Source organism: Peromyscus californicus, unplaced genomic scaffold (assembly GCF_007827085.1).
Source record: "Peromyscus californicus insignis strain IS unplaced genomic scaffold, ASM782708v3 Scaffold_13__1_contigs__length_99412109, whole genome shotgun sequence".
Classification (NCBI taxonomy): domain Eukaryota; kingdom Metazoa; phylum Chordata; class Mammalia; order Rodentia; family Cricetidae; genus Peromyscus; species Peromyscus californicus.
In genome coordinates this window covers 7,890,289-7,906,797 of record NW_026294424.1, presented here as the reverse complement: position 1 = coordinate 7,906,797, position 16,509 = coordinate 7,890,289, and the positions used below count along the sequence as shown (strand labels likewise).

General features: G+C 57.8%; 1 protein-coding gene and 1 long non-coding RNA gene across 10 annotated transcripts in view; one reads left to right on the top strand and one right to left on the bottom strand.

Annotated features, from left to right (window-relative positions):
* The window catches only part of LOC128109163 (uncharacterized), a 26,622-nt gene extending 15,944 nt beyond the window's left edge, over positions 1-10,678 (bottom strand). For 5 of the 9 annotated variants that reach the window (XR_008217702.1, XR_008217697.1, XR_008217700.1 and 2 more), the window contains exons 1-2: positions 6,080-6,657; positions 2,779-3,099 (exon numbers count right to left, since the gene is read on the bottom strand). This is a non-coding gene — a long non-coding RNA (uncharacterized LOC128109163). Of the gene's footprint in view, positions 1-2,778; positions 3,100-6,079; positions 6,658-7,271 lie in introns of those variants that run through there. The other 4 variants (XR_008217701.1, XR_008217703.1, XR_008217706.1 and 1 more) reach the window with 4 other exon arrangements.
* Cabp7 (calcium binding protein 7) lies at positions 6,782-16,509 on the top strand. Its single transcript, XM_052736378.1, has 5 exons — positions 6,782-7,231; positions 13,689-13,832; positions 14,590-14,702; positions 14,972-15,125; positions 15,330-16,509. Exons 1-5 carry the CDS (start codon positions 7,123-7,125, stop codon positions 15,455-15,457), a joined length of 648 nt encoding a protein of 215 aa, XP_052592338.1. The 5' UTR covers positions 6,782-7,122; the 3' UTR covers positions 15,458-16,509.

Genomic DNA, 16,509 nt, shown 5'->3' with positions numbered 1-16,509 from the left:
CTATTCTAAAATCTTCCTTTGGGGACTGGGAATGTGTGGTAGCTAGCATGTCCAGTGTGTGAAAGGCCCTGGGCTCCCTTCCTAGCACTGTACAAAAAGTAACAATAAGCAATCAGATGAGGACCTTTTGTAGCTAGCCCTGTGAGTCTGGAGGATATAAAGAAGTGTCCCTCTGCCCCTACAGAACTGGGCTATGAGATTAGGGAGTTCCTCTTAAGTTGTACTTTGCAAAAATCTTTACCTGCCAACGTGATGGAGTCGAGACTTCAGAGAGGTGGCATGTAGGGCTACTGCCAGCCCCCCTACTCAGACACCTAGAGCCCCACCATGGAAGGTGAGCAGACCAGAGGCCCTGCGGTGAGCCAGCTATGGCCTGGTAAGGGGTGCTGTCTGCTGTGCCCTGCCCCCAACCTCACATGCCCCCCTCCAGTTCACCCTGGCCCCCTACAGCTTCTCTAATTACGCAGCCATAAAGCAGAAATCTCTAACGATCCAATTAGTAACGCCATTGCTGCCCTGTCCAGGATTAATTACCAGTTAAACTGCAGCTGGTTTATCATCACTTAGGCTCAACATGATGAGGTGCTGTGGGCCGTGAGGGACAGAGACCTAGCTTGGCCCTGGAAGAAGTTTTTCCACCTACCATCCCCAACACCTCCAGCTACCCCAGTTCCCTTCACTGGGAACTCCATAGGATTGTAACCTAGTGTCACGCAGATCTGGTGGCGGCAGAAGCTGAGGGACTCCCGAGCCCAGCTCCTCCAGAGGCAATGTCTCATCTTCACCTCTCACACACTCCCTGTGAACAAAGCATTTCTCTCTTCTGTGCCCTGGGTTGATGCCAGGCTAATCTCAGTAACCGAGCCATGGAATGAGGGACAGGGAACTCATCTCCACTCTGGCCTCGCTGCGTCTGCTCTGAGCCCTTTTGACTTCTTTCTCTGCCCACAGGCTCGCATGAGGAGAGAACGCCACTCTGATGGGTGTTCACACTTTAGCACTGTGCCTATCCCAGGGAACACACAGGTCTTCCTTTAGGGCCCTCAGTGCTTTGTGTGGAAACAGGAGAGGTCTTTGCATACAAAGGCAGAGTCCAGGAATAGGCACATGCTGGCCACTTCCTCTGGGCAGAAAGCCCTGTCCCTGGAGGTATGCAGCCAGGCAGTGAAGGCAGGTCTACCTGAGGTCCCTGACATCGAGGACTGCCATGGAAATGTTTATGCTGTCCTGGACCCTAGGATCAATCCCTTCATATCTTATTTTTTCTGGACTCCCCCTTTTTCCCAGGGGAGGTACCCAGACCCTTAGAGATCCAATGATTTGCTCTATAGATGCCCCCAGAGGATGAGGCCAAACTCTACAGCTCCAGGGTGCAGATCCTCACCTCATAGGTCTGCACACCTCAGCACCCAGATAAGCCTTATTGTCACATGAAAACCGGAAGAGGAGAGGAGGGCTGTCCAGAAGAGGTAACTTCCACTGACATGTCACCCGGGTGCAGCTGTGGCACCAGATTGGCCTGAGATGGACCCATCAGGTACCTCAGACAGTTGGTTGCACTTATAAGCAACAGACTGAAGCAGGAGTCTGGGAGGCCCAGAGCTGTTAGCACCCACCTTGTGCCTCATCTCCCCTAGATACAGCTTTCTCTTTGGAAGGGAACTCAGAGCAAAGGCCCATCTGGTGACACCATGGTTCCCTCCCCTCCTTCCAAAGTCCTGGTTCCCATGCTGCCTCACAGCCTGTAGTTCTACCAGTCCCCAACCAGAGGCTCCCACTTTCCTGAGGGGAATACTGAGGCCTGGGGTCCCTGTTGCTTTCTGGGCAAGACACCCCAAACTCTTCCACCTCTAATCATTTTCCCGTTTTCCCCTCCAGTCTTCTTTCCATTCCCCGGGAGGCTCCACTGAGCCTTAAAAGTACACCCAGTGCAAGCAGCGTTTTTCAGGCTAAGGGGCTGAATGCCTGAACGTGTGTCTGGTGGGCTAGGTTTCTATGGTTACTGAGGGCCAACCTCGCCCTGAGGGTCGTAAGTGTCTCTCCATCTGTGATCACATCTCTTCTGTCATTTAGCTTGTCTCAGTACAGCTAGGTGAGGCCACTCCTAGGCCCAAAGGATCATGGGAGCCAGAGAATAGGCTCAGGAAGTCTAGAGCCAGGGATGGGGCATCAGCTACCCTCACCTTCATTACTCTGTGTGCTAGCAGCATGAGCCCATTTCACAGGACAGGAAACTGAGGCCAAGACAGTTGCCATCATCAGGGCACAAAGCCAGTGACAACCTGCAGTCAGGGTTCATCACAGTCACCCTGAATCCCACACCTCCAGGTGCTTTTCCATCCTCAAGTTGCTTCTGGAAAAGCAACAGATTTAAGGACTGCCCTCTCTGGTGTCCCTCATGCGGTCATGTTTGATCCTATCACCTTCAGGAGCTGGACTGAAGGCTCAGAGGGGTGTTCCGTACAGGACAGGGATCAGAGAAAACGGGGCCCACAGGTTCCGGACTGCACCCTCTCCTGGCCCAGCCTGAGTCTGCAAGCTTATAAACGCCATTATTCATCAAGTGAGTGCCTGGACAATGAATATTTTAGTCACCTCCAGACACTGTCCCCACTGGGTTCTTGGAACAACGTTGTTCTCTAGCCAAGGAGCAGAGGCCAGAGCCTTTGCTGTCCCTAGACACCCCCTTTCCCCAACCTGTGCCTCTCTATCCCACAGCTTCTCTCCAGTCAGGCCTTTGACTGTGGCCAATGGTGCAGACATGACCTTGGTGCTTACCTTCCTTCAAGTTTGGCTTCCTCTGGTCACTGGTTCAGGTTGTCTTGGCAGGCTCTCCTGGGTCCTACACCATTTCCTTTCAGCTCAGGGCCTGCCAAAGCTCTGCTGGGCGCTCTCCCTGGTGCTGAACGTGGGTGGCAAGCGGCAGCGGGCGGCAGAGTGCAGGTCCAGCCAGGGAGTGTGTTATCTTGAAAAGAGAGGCCTCCACTGCCCAGAAGGAAGGGCCCTGGCTTAGGCAGGGCAGGAACTCTGCTGCCCTTGGGAGGAAGGGGTCAGCGTCTGGACTTGGTGAACCCTGGCTCCTCCTCTCTCGCTGGAGGGCTGTTGAGAAAACCAACGGTTGGTTTCAGCTTTCAGTGAGTGAATCACCTTTCCGCACTCCCCAGCCTCTTTGGCGGAGGCTAAGCCCTGAGGTCCAGGAGACCCCCTTGGGCAGGCCTGGGGCCCATGCATCTCCCAGTGGGCCCTGAAGGAACGCAGTGTGATGGCAGTAACTCCTTCCCCCAGCTGGGAGCGACAGACATAATTCACACCCTGTGATCGCACCGCACCGTCTGCTCCCTTGATGTGAAGAGAGGACAGGGCAGCTGGGTGACTGTCGTTCATCCATCCACTCTCTTATTCACTTCACAGGTGTTCATGTTCCTCTGCCCGAGTCCAGCCCAGCCCCAGCCCACACACGGGGAACCTGAGGGATGCAGACTCAAACCTGCCTTTTTTGTGTTTATTTTACGTGCATTGGTGTTTTGCCTGCATGTGTGTCTGTGTGAGGGTGTCAGGTCCCCTGGAACTGGAGTTACAGACAGGCGTGAGCTGCCATGTGGGTGCTGGGAATTGAACCCGGATCCTCTGGAAGAGCAGACAGTGCTCTCAACCGCTGAGCCTTCTCTCCAGCCCCCAGAGCCTGCCTTCTAAAGCTAAGAGTAACCTCACACCTCTAACCTCCTCACTCCACACCAGACTTCTCCTGGCTTGATGAAACGAGAATCTTGCCGTTCTACACTTCGATGTGCTCCCATTTAATAGATGAGGAAGCTGAGGCTCAAGGAGGACCCCTGCTGGTGAGCGCTGCCTCCTAGAATTCTGACTATTCAACACATCCTGCTCCTGCCCCCATGCCCTGAGATTTTTGAAGTCTTGCTTCCATGCCCCTCTGTAAAAGCTTTACCCACCTACATCAGACAGCAGATTTCAGCCTCGGGCACACCCTGCAGCCTGTGGCCCTTGCTCTGTGGGCCCTTGGCACGAGCAGTTCCTTGCCGTCATACTGGCATCAAATGCAGGGTCTGGGCACATGGGGTCTGTCTATTGAATGTCATACACAGCACTGGAGGGGGGAGGAGGTTGACAGGAGTTCCCAGAGTCTAGAAGAGCAGGGAGGCCAGCACATCCCAGAGCCTGGCCTCGGGAGCCCCTGCCTCGGCCTCAAATGGCTCTACAGCTGGATTTGGTCTCTACAGCTCCCTCAGCAGGCACGCCCCTGCCTATGATTGGGAGCAAGGGATTGAGGAGAGGGACCAGGCAGTTTGCATGCATAGCCCAGGTATGTCCTATGTCCCCAGCCAGCAGGCAAAGGGGAACAGGTACAGCTACTAGTCCAGAAAGTGTAGTGCTAAGGGGCAGCCCACTGAGTCAGCAGCTAGAGGGTCCTGGACTGTGGCTTTGCATCAGGGGAGAGTTGGAGGGACCAGCTTGAGTCACCAGGGGACTGAAATGTCAAAGATTGCCCAAGAGAGGGTGGTACACTATGATGCTAAAGCTATCATCTCAGAGTGCCTGCCACGTAGACAGGGAGGGTGCTTGTTCTGGGGAGTACCCTGGTCACATGACTGGACAGCTTGATCCCTTGGATGCAGACCAAGGTCAATGTCTGGGGGTCAGCCCCTGTATCCATGGCCACCTGCACCTTCAGCACAGACTTGCAGGGCCCGGCTGTATGGAGGATGTCCACTTGATTTTTTTCTTGATTCCTTTCTGCCTCTTTTGAGATTTCCCTGGCTGGACAGCGAGGCCAGGGGCTTCAGGGAACCGGAGGGAGCTGCCTTGTCCCACTGTGGCAGTCTCCCAAGAAAGCACGAAGAGGTCTGCTTCCTGCTAGTCTGTCAGCAGGCTCCAACCCTCTCCCTTAGCCCAGTAGCAAACTGTCTGGGAAAGCTTAGCAAGTGAGGCGCTTACAGAATACCCCTCAATCAATCCTTCACACTATGATGATTAGTTCGTGTTCCCATGGGGGGGATTTTTGTGCTAATGGGAAAACTTCAAGAGATTTGGGGAACATCGTCAAAAATGATTCACATTAAATCATTTTATTTTTACCCTTGCCTGAGAAGTAGCCTTGCCACGTTTACCTCACATGTGGGGAAACTGAGGCCCTGGGAGGTTAAGGGACATGACTGAAGTCCCACAGAAAGAAGGTGTTAGATGTAGGAGCCCAGCGTCTGCTGAGTCTGTGGCTGGTACTTCCTGCGTCACGGCTCTGCTCCGTTAGAAATCCTAAAGGGTCTCGAGGATTCAGCTGACTGGTGGGTGGGCAAGTGGACAAGGGGTGGGGGTGGGGGCTTTTCTGGGCGTACTTACAGCTCCAACCCCAGGTCTGAGCAGGCAGCAAGCTGGTCCAGAGGCCTGGGGCGGACACTCAGGTGACAGCTGGGGTTTGCCTGGCTTCTCTACAGGTTTCATATGCCTCTGAGAGATTCAGAGCGTGTCCAAGTGCTGAAAGACTCAAGCCTGCCTTGGCCTAGGGTGCCTGGGGCTGGTGTCTCTCACTGAACCCCCTCTCTCCGGGCCCAAGACAGGGCTATGATTAATCATCAACAAAAGCAGAAACAAGCAGAAAAATGTAATCAGCTTGAGAAGGGCATGGCCGGGCTGGGCGGTGGCAATCAGCTCCCCTGCTGGGGCCTTTGGCTGATTGGACCCAAGGGGGCAGGGAGATAGTTCAGACGGGGGTTCCAAGAAAGACTGAGGCCAGCTGAGGCCCACCCAGGCCAGAGGGTCACCATCTCCCATAATTGTACATGTACACACGCATCTCTGCTCATATATACATGCCACTCCCAGCTCAAGGGCCTTCACACCTGCACACACCTGCCTCCAGGCTTATGCCCTTCCCTGCCAGCTCACTGTCCTGGCACATGTAGGTGGTCATGCGTACTTCAGACACTCATCTGCATGTGGATTTGAAAATGCATGTACACAGTGTCCTGGACGAAGGATAAAGATAAACACATGCACATGCTACCCTCAGACACTTGCTCCCACCCCCGTAGCACACATGCTCAAGTCCCGAGGATGGTCTAACCTGCAGCCATGTGACCAACAGGCTCTGGGTCGTCTGTCTCCTCCTCACTGCCCCTGGGGACATGAGATAGACCTTGGCTTCTGCTCTGCAAGCTGAGTGGCAAGGGCTCAGAAAGGATCCAGGACTAGAGCCCTGTGTGGGATCCAGTCAACTGCTGGTGTCAGCCACAGGCCGGTAGAGTCTCCTGCAGATCTGTGCTTGGCCCTGCTTGGTGACCTTGGCCAACGTCCTTTTCTAAGCCTCAGTTTCCCTACCTTGGAGCCTCACCCGGCACCAACATGAGGATTACTGGTTTTGAGGACCCCGCGCCTGGGGCAACCTCACCTTTCTGGGTCTCTAGCCGTTAGTTCTCATCTCTCGGCGCTGGCTGGGGGAGGGTTAGAGGGGGCAGGTGGGACAGTGGGTACAAGGAACAGCTCCACCCCCAGTCCACACCACCCTGGTCCCGCTGGCTGAGAACGTGGGGTGCGGGAGACAGCAATCCGAAGCAGACTGGGGGGAAAGCAGAATCGGGGCGAACGGGAGAGAAGGCGCCGGGGCAGCCTCGGGGCGGCCGCTCAGGGGCCGGCGGCGGGAAGGGGCGGGGGCGGGAGGGGCGGGCGGGGGAGGAGGGAGCGCGGCGAGCGCCGCACAGAGCGAGCGAGCGAGCGAGCGAGAGTGCAGGCGGCGGCGGCGGCGGCGGCGGCGGGAGCCGGAGCGGCGGGCCGGGCGGCCGCACCAGCAAGCGGGCGAGCAGCGCGGAGCGCGCGGGGCAGCGCGGAGGGAGCGCAGCGCGGGGCGGTCGGAGCCAAGAGGCCGGAGCGACGCCGCCCCCGCTGTCCCTGCGAGGCCCCAGCCGGGAGCCCGACGAGGGAGCTGGCGGCATGGCCCGGCGGCCCGGGGCGCGGGGGCGCTAGGTCCCGGGCGGGTGTCCCGTACCTCGCCGCCGCCACCGCGCGCCGCCCCGCGCGCCCCGCCCGCTCCAGCCGCCCCCGGGGCCGCCGGCGGCCCATGAGCCCCGGCCTCAAAGTTTGCGGCGGGCGGGCGGGCGCGGAGCCTCCAAGATGCCGTTCCACCCGGTGACGGCGGCGTTGATGTACCGGGGCATCTACACCGTGCCCAACCTGCTGTCAGAGCAGCGCCCGGTGGATATCCCTGAGGACGAGCTGGAGGGTGAGTGCCCCGCCGGGACCCCCGCCACGCGCCCTCCTACCTGTGCGCCCAGGTGCCGCGCTGGCTGGCCGGGGGGCGCCGGGGACCCTGCTGCGCGACTCGGATGAGCGGCTGCGCGGGAGGCGGGACGGCCCGGTAGCTCCGGGCTCCGCGGTAGGGGTCGCCGCGGCGCGGGGGACAGCGCGGCCCCTGCCCGCGTGGCCCCCGGCGCTGCGGAAACTTGCGGGGCCCCGCAGCGGGGTCACTGGGCCGCGTGGCCCGCGGTGACGGTGCGGCAAGGCGGCGGGGGCTGAAGTGGGGAGTCCGAACTGTGCCCCCCGCGCCCGCCGCCGGAGCGCCCGCATCCTGATCCCTTCCACGGCGCCCGCCCGTGGCTCTGCGCTCCTATTGACATTCCGCTCGTGTCGCGTTCAGAATCCAATCTGCTTCGGCAGCGGCAGAAGGGGAGAGGGCGACTGCCCCGCTCCTGCCCCGCTCCTGCCGCGTGCGGGGTTGCCCTCATCCCCTTCTGCGGCCCTGCGAGGGACCCCCCACCCGTGCGCTGCCGAAGCGGCCGGGAGGCGGTGGCGACAACAAGTGGCCGGATTGGGAGGCTCAGTCTCGATAGCGAAGCCTGGAAGGGAAAGGCAGAGGCCGGAACCCAAGCCTCCCCCGACCCTAGTCCTTTGCCTTTCGGGAACAGGGACCGCAGGCAGTTGGCTAGTGAAGATCGGCGCAGCAGGCAGGGGCTGGGGTTCCGGGACTGAGTGTCCTGGGGCGCAGTGAGACCCCTGGGGCCTCCCTAGCTCTTTCTCTGCTGAGATTGGGGGCGGGGGTGTGCTCATGATTCCCCTCCCCCAGGCCTCTTGAGGCCCCATATGGAGTGGAGTCGGGGACTCTGAGCTGATGGGAATCTTGGTCCCTTAGGATGTTTGTCGGCTGCTGGGGGAGGGGCTGATAATACCCAGAGAATGGACCTGTCTCCGATCCCGATCCCTGGAGTCGAGGGGTTTCAACTCTGGGGTCTCATCTGAGCCCATAGGAGTGCGTTGGAGGGAGCGACACAGGAAAAGACAGTAGTGAGAGCCCAGTAGGGAGGCATTCGGAAAGTCCTTCCTCAGCCCAGGCCTGGTCTGGGGCAAATTTGGGGCGAGTAGACTGTGGAAAGAGAAAGCAACTACCATGCTCACTGCACCACAGGCCACCAGACACCTGCTTCCCACGGCCAGCCCCCACGAACTCAGGTACAGGAAAAGCCGTAGAGGGGGTCTCAGTCTCATCACAGGCACAGACAGACGGAAGGATGCTGTCCCTGACCTGACCTTAGCACTCACCCTGTGAAACCCAGGTCCTGTCCTGTCTGAACCAAAGCAGAGCCTCCTTCAGGTCGAGGAGGGAGGTGGTAGGGGCCAGGAGGGGCACAGGGCACAGGCCAGTTTTCCTTTACTTTATTGTCTTTTATTCTGGGCCACACAGAAGCCTTCATCCATCCCTTCCTCCTCATTCCTGGGACAGAGGCAACATGTCTTCCCAGACCCCGGGCAGGTTTGCTCCCAGCACCCCCACCATGCCCCTGACTCCACAGTTCCAGGTCTCACTAGGTTCCTCCACTCCTGATCCCTTGGTCCTAGAGTGCACACTCAGGATAGGGAGAAGCTGAGAGACTGGCATGCAGGGGTGGGCAGTGCAAGGGCAGGGAGGCTCAATCCGTCCGAGCCATCCAGCGGGCATGCTGGCAGAAGCCCAGTGGCGTTAGTCACCAACGCACCAGACACACTCCCTGCTTCTCTCTGATCCCCTTCAGAGCTAGCAGAGGGGCCCTGGTGCAGGGGCACCTGAAGGACAGGGCCATCCCCGTGGCTGGCAGGTAGAGGGCACAGAGCCAGCAGACGCCTGTGGGAATCTACACATGAAGACAGAAAGTTCTCCATGATTCTTCTTGGCTGCTGAAAGCCTGAAGGCCCTCTCCAGGCCCTGGGCTCCTTGCAGCGGGCTTGAATGCCAGGGCTGGGTGCAGAGTGGCTGTCCTTCGTACAGATGCTACTTTTGTCCCCTCCACCTCTCCAGGACACACTAGCATTCCTGTCCCAGAGCAGTCAGGGGAAGACCCAGGCCCATCGTTAGAAGTGAGGGAGCCACACGGACTAGGTAGGGAAGTTGGTGGCCTGGAGTGAAATGCTGCAGACACCTTGTGCCTGCCTGCCGCAGAAATCCAGGGGGGCAGTCGACCTGCGTGGGGAGGAGGACCCGGAGCAGGAAGGGAGGAGGGGAATGTGGCAGTGAGATGAGAACAGCCAGGTGGCACTAGGTTCGAGTCTCCACACTTGGCTCATGGAGTGAACTTGGACAATCATTTGCCTCTGAGGCCTGGTTTCCCCATCTATAAAAGGGGGTTGGCATTGGCATTTCCAGGATGGATGGTGGCAGAGAATGCCGTGGGAGTACTCAGCACAGGGCCTGGCAGTGGGGGCTGAGGACCCAAATGTAACAACAGAGGAGGCTGAGGAAGAGCACCTTCCGAGCTTGGAGTATGTAGTGCCCACGAGGCAAGGCAGCAAGGGGCATGAGCATTGGACCAAGAGGGCAAGCTGGGGGCAAGGACTGGGGGCCTGTGGCCCTGGGAGCTGAGCATGGCTATGGCAAGAGGAGGAAAGGAATGGACAGAGTTAACTTGGAGGCCCACCCAGCCCGTGAGAGAGGCAAGTGTGCTCCCACATTTGTCCTGAATACCCCACCATAGTTGGAACATACCCCTGTTCTGAAATGCATCCAAGCAGGGACCTCCAGGAACACCAAGACAGACTGGTCACTGAGACAGTGGGGTCCAGCATTGAAGGGCAGGCCTGGGAGTGACTGGCCAGAAAGAGGGGAGGGGCAAGTGACCACGCAGCTGGGTTCTGAGGCGGGCACTTGACTGTTGAGCCTGTGTTGAGGGTGGCCAATTGGGGGCACTGGTGTAGGGCCACCCCCCTTTTTGCCCTTGCCTCCTGAAGCCAAGCTCATCAGCTGCCTCTGCACAGGCCAAAAATTCAGGGAGGATGGAGAGTTGGGGCGCAGGGCCAACGCCACGGAGAACGGCAGGCACCACAGAGGATGACTACTGCCCCTGCCAGTGTTCCCTAGCTATCTAGACTCAAACTCTCTGGCAGAGGGCTGGCTTCCTTTTGGGTTTGCTGGAGTCTCGGGCCCCTGTGCAGCTCCACAGGTTGGGGAGGGTCTGAGATGTCAGGTTCAAAATGGCAAGGAGGAGACAATATCAGCCTGGAAACCTAGAGGTCCTGCCAGCCCATTTCCGGGCCAGACATCCCCATGCCAAGATGGAGTACAATGAGTTTTGCCTGGCCTCACAGCGTAGGGAAGGAGCAAGGCTTTCGGGGAATGCAGTGATTGTCCATGGCATACAGTGACAGGCACCCGGACACCCACCCCTTGAGGGAGTCCTTCGCAGAGGCCAGGCCCCAGCCATGGGACAAGAACCCCCCCCCCCCCCCCCCCCCCCCCCCCCGGTCTCACAGCGGAGGAGGCATCTGAGACTCGGAGGGAAGTAAGTGCCTTGCCCAGGTCTTGGCTGCTGAGCAGGAGAATTAGAATTCAAACTCAGGCTTTGGGTGTTGGTCCCAGGCAGCAGGCAGGCCAGCCTGGCATCCCAGGTTCACCCAGACCTTTCCCTTTCCACACTGCCATCTGGGATGATCTGCTTTACAATGGCCACGTCAAAGCCAGGTTTGGTCAAACACTTGCACATACGATTTCTCATTTCATCATTGCAGAAAGTCCCATTGAACAGGGAAACAGCAACGATGGGCCAGAGCTGGGACTCAAACCTGGGTCTGTCACATCAGAATACTCTGACTGAGAAGATGATGCCTGAACTGGGCCTCTGTAGGCAGATGGAGGTGGACTGGGCTGGGTTGGTGCTCTAAAACATTAGTGTGAGCTAGGTGTGCTCTGTGTGTGTGTGTGTGTGTGTGTGTGTGTGTGTGTGTGTGTGTGTGCTGTGTGTGTGGGGGGTGATGCACAGTGGATGGAGAGTGGACAGCTGGGAGTTTACCCAGTAGCCTTGGGAGGTCAGCCCTGCCCGGGATGTCTTTGGTACCCACACGGTTGTCTCAGAGCCTGTCCCCTGAGCATATGCCTGGAGAGTCACTTGCTCGTTATTGTCTCTCCTGTCTGGTGCATTTTCCTCGGGGGCCTCAGAAAAGGGCACGGAGGCATCCCTGCAATTGAGGAGTCACCTTGAACCCTGCCAAGGTGGGAAGTATAGCTCAGACCTCAGCTCACAGCAGAGGGTGGCTTCCACAGCGGCCCCCACTGGATCTAGGACTTTGGCATGCTTCCTTGAGCTCCCTAATGGGCATCATTCTCCAAGGGGTACAATTTCTGACTTTGAGGTTCCCCAAACCAACCCGTGCCTGGTTCCCTCACTTTCAGCTTTATTTCTCTCTTCTGTGGGTGGCCCAGAGACCGTGTACCGAGGTGCATAAACCTCTACTTGAGTCTCTCTCCGAGTGCTCGAGGAGACGGCTCCCACGTCAGTTTCATCACCCAGCATGTCTATGCTTCAGTGGCAGGCCCTGTTCCAGGTAATGGGGACACTGTGGACAAGACCCACCTGTCCCAGAACAATCCAGTTTAGGGAAAGAGCAGATGTGTGGAGGGGTGGGCAACCGGAGAAAAGGCAAGGCCAGCTTGGGGCAGAGAGACTGAATCATGCTAGCTGGGAATCTAGGCTACATCTGAGTTTGATATGGGAACAGAAACATGCTGCAGGTTCAAAGCAGTCTTGGTGTCCCCAAGCTTGAGAGGCTCCCCGGGGACTGAGTCCAGGACACCGGTCCAGAAAGGTGACAGCGTGGTTAGAAATGGGGGGGGGGGAACGCAAGCTATCCAGACACTCCCCATTAACTGGACTCTCCGCAGCAGCCCATCTGCAGCAGCCCTGGCTGCTGCCAGGTCATCTCTGGCCACAAGGGGCACATTGCCTCCTTCAGGGCCCAGGAAAATGTTGGTGGTACTTGGCCTGGAGTTACTAGGGTCCAGGGTTGTCAGTACCCCCTGGATCTGGCTCAGATCTACCAGCCCAGCCACTTTCTTGGCTCTAAAGCTCTTGATGCAGAAACCAGTCCCCAAGACTTGCCTAAGGTGTGTGGGGCGGGGGGCAATGTTTACCTCAGCCTGCCTGTGAGACTCTGACCTCTAGATTTCATGTAATCCCACATGGAAGAGCCAGATGAGGACCGGGACCTGAGGCCAAGCCACCTTTCTGTGGGCCATGATTTCTGCTCTGTGGTGGGGCCAACAGACTGGCCTGCACTCCCTGTTCTCCTAAGGCCAGGGAAAGTATGAGCTTTTACAGCCATTTCAGGGCTTATGAAGTCGTCAGGCCTGTGATAGTGTAACTAGCAGGATAGTGTAGTAGCCTTGAATCCACACCGAGCTAGGCTGACCTCCTGGCCTCCATAAACCATTCTAGGTCTGCAGTGTCTTTATTCTCACACACACACACACACACACACACACACACACACACACACACACACACATACACACACGACTTCACTTTGCCTGCTGAGTGAAATTCTACCCAGGGGAACAACATAGACAAAGCGGCCAGGAGGCTGCCAAGTGAACAAGGAGCCCTCTGGGAGCTGGGTCTCATGGATTGAAGTCTGTTCCTCTGGGAAAATGTTCTTTAGGACCCTGCTGGGTGTGATAATCAAGGGACAGCAGCAGAGAGACAGAGAGACGGGGTGGGGGGTGGGGTGGGGGTGGGAGGCAGGCAAAGGTGAGCAGTTAGGGTTCCCATGTTCCCTGCTGTTTTTGTTTCAATGATGCTCACATATTGCACCCATTTGCTGTGGATGAGACTAAGGCTGGCCTGAGAACATATGTTGAGTTGCTTGGTCCCAAGGTCCCAGTCAAATGTATCGTTCCTCCCAGAATCCCTCAGGTCCTCAGTCTTCCCTACTGTACTACGGACAGCATGAAGCTCAGAGAACATGCCTGGGCCTGGTGGGATCAGCCTTTATACCTATTTTGTCTAAACCAGGAGGCCCGTGAATTCTAGCCATCACTCACTAGCTAGAGTCATGTGGCCATCCCACCATGTGCTGCCTGAAGGCAAGAGTCTGAACTGGGAGCGGAAGCCCAGCAGGAAGATGAGGCAAGATAATGCCAAGTGGGGAGCCTCCAGCGGCTAACCTGGCCGGTCAATCTGGTCTTCTCCCTGCGCGCACCACATGGTGTAGTCCTGAGCATACCAGGAGGCCTGCCAGACCCATGGTGGCCACTGACTCGGGCCAGGTGCACCTGTCTCCTCTGCCTGGCCTGTCCAGGGCCCCCAAGAGTGTGTCCTGGACACTTTGTGACTGGTTCTCAACAGAGCTCTAGGTTCTGAGTGGGACTGTCCGATCCCAGAAATCTGGGCAAGGGGCTCTTGGGGACAGGGCTGAGGTTTTAGCCTTCTGTTCCTCCACAGAGATCCGAGAAGCCTTCAAGGTGTTTGACCGTGATGGCAATGGCTTCATCTCTAAGCAGGAGCTGGGAACGGCCATGCGCTCCCTGGGTTACATGCCCAACGAGGTGGAGCTGGAGGTTATCATCCAGCGGCTAGACATGGATGGTGAGACGCCCTGCCTTGATTTACTTGCCCACCATCACCTAGGCCCTGGGTCTGAGCCACGGAGGCTGAGTGCACTCTGGACCCCTGCTTCCTGGGTGGTCATGATCTACTAGCTCTCCTCAGCTTAGAAAGTAGAGGCCAGAGGAGGTGTGACAGTCCCAGCTACACACAGGGCCCAAGACTGCCCCACCCACTCTGTGGTCTGAGAAAGATTTAAGCATGGAAAAAGAGGGTGGAATAAATATCTAAGCTCCCACCACGCCAACAAATGGTGGCTGTATTTGCCATCTGGTATTTTATTGCAGAAAAACTCCTAAGAATGATTAGTCCCCCCTGCTTCAGTCCACCTGTTATCTCTTCCCCTTTCCTCTCCCTCCAGGGAGCAGGCACTAGTCTGGGCAGCCGGCTTCATGCTGAGTCTCATTTCCCATGGGGATGGCGGAAAGGGTGACCAGCACTGTGCTGAGGAGCCATGGAGAGTTAGTTCTGAGTGTACTAGGAGTCTCCCACATCTGGGGACCATCTGCTGCTCGCCTCCCCCAGTCTCCAGTAGGACCCCATCACATGTGGTAGCCTCAACACCAGCTCAGAGCCTGGCCTATTAGGCATCCCTGAAATTGACTGAGGCTCAGGGAAGGGGCTGAGGTGCCATGGAAGGTCTGAGGCAGGCCAATACTCCAGTTCATGTCTTTTGAACTCTGGGATGCCTGATCCTGCTTTCAGTATGACCCATTCATTAGCCCTGTGCCCACTCTAGGTGATGGCCAAGTGGACTTTGAGGAGTTTGTAACACTCCTGGGCCCCAAGCTTTCCACCTCGGGGATCCCAGAGAAGTTCCACGGCACTGACTTTGACACTGTCTTCTGGAAGGTATGCCCTGGCTGCCGGGGACTCTGCGATGTAAGTGTGGAGGTGTTGAGGGGCCTGAGTGTTAGACCCACACTGTGATGAGGGGGGGTGACCACTGTCCACGTGACGACCTGCTCCTGGAGGCCTGGGCTCCTCCTTGGGGGAATGGACTAGGTGGTTCTAGTCTTATGGGATCTGGAGGCCTGCCTTTGGGCTTGTGTACCTCTGGGGTGCTGGGTGGGGACTGTGGCGGGTAGAGGCCAGAGCGCTTGTCCCTTTTGCCACCCAAGTGTGACATGCAGAAGCTGACGGTGGACGAGCTGAAGCGACTCCTCTATGACACCTTCTGCGAGCACCTGTCCATGAAGGACATCGAGAACATCATCATGACAGAAGAGGAGAGCCACCTGGGCACTGCCGAGGAGTGTCCTGTGGACGTGGAGAGTGAGTGGCCTGCCTTGGGACTCTGTGGGTGGGTTCCAGTGCTCAGCAGAGGGACATTCCAGGGGTTTGCACGGGGGCTCCTGGTCCCCAGCCTTGTGTCCTTGTTTGCCCCAAGTCAAGTCCATGTGCCAAAGTGCAGACCTGATTCCATCCCTTCGCTGTCCTCTTCTGTCTCTCCCTGGTGTTCCTGGTGGGCGGCTGCAGCCTGTTCCAACCAGCAGATCCGCCAGACGTGCGTGCGCAAGAGCCTGATCTGCGCCTTCGCCATCGCCTTCATCATCAGCGTCATGCTCATCGCGGCCAACCAGGTGCTGCGCAGTGGCATGAAATAGGCACCACTGAGTGCCCGCCTGGCACATGCAGTGCCCAGGCTCACTCCACACTGACCGCTGCCTGCAGCCCTTCCCCCCAGCTTACTCCTTGGGCCACTACCCACAGGCACTTCAAGCCTGGACACTGACCACCCCAATCCTCACCCCACAGGCCTTGCATGGAGCCATGGCCCGGCTGTGGAGGACGTGGTGGTAGCTCTGAGGACAGCGCTAGCCCCTATCCCCTGCCTGTGCCCTCACCTGGCCTGTATGTAGCGTTAACTTCCCACCACCCAGGAGCTCCTGGGAAAGGAGGGCCTTCACAGGAGTCCCTGGGATCCAGTTAGTGCTGTGATCTTTTAGGCAGGCGAGAAACTCATGTCCAGAGCTGTGGATGGGGTGGAGGTGGGCACAAGACTGGGGTCCTGGGTCCCGTCCTCTGACCCTCCTTAGACCCAAAGCCAGTCTTCCCATCCACCTGTGTCTGCCCATTTCACAGCTGAGGAGCCTGAGGCTTGAGGGGCTAAGATCTGGTTTCAGATTCTTCTTCCACAGGGCTTTTCAGGAAAGGCAAATGCTCACACAAGACGGGCATCAGAGGTAGCTCTAAGGCCCACGAATTTCTGAGCCTTCCACCAAAGTCCTAGAGACTAAGGGCCAAGTTGTCCCCCAGCACAGAACCTAGAAATCCAACTGAGGAGGAAAGCAGAGCTCCTGGAGCCGGTGTGATACCCCCACTGGCCAGGGTGCAACCTTGGAAGGCCTTGGGCTGCTCCTGAGGGATGATCTGACTCCCCAGAGGACCACTCTTCCAAGTCCAGGCTCTGCCTTCTCGGGGGTCCCACTTCTCTGCACCCTCAGGGCCGGAGCTCCAGCTCTCATCCCTGTTCCACGTGTGCCATGCCATTTCTTGGCACAGGCACAGCCCGGGCAGATGCAGGGCTGCAGCTCTTCAGGGGCTGAGACGGTTGGCAGAGTCCTTGGGCTCCCTTCCCTAGCCTGGGGCCACTTACTATCTGGGCCACAGCCACATTGGCATGCTCTGTGCCCGGCCTGGCTGAGCCTCTACTGAT

Bases quoted from the DNA above. Each gene is read 5' to 3' on its own strand.
- Cabp7 (XM_052736378.1), top strand. From the start codon at position 7,123: ATGCCGTTCCACCCGGTGACGGCGGCGTTGATGTACCGGGGCATCTAC. The intron at 13,833-14,589 runs GTGAGACGCCCT...TGCCCACTCTAG, and splicing joins CCAGCGGCTAGACATGGATG to GTGATGGCCAAGTGGACTTT. The intron at 15,126-15,329 runs GTGAGTGGCCTG...GGGCGGCTGCAG, and splicing joins GTGTCCTGTGGACGTGGAGA to CCTGTTCCAACCAGCAGATC.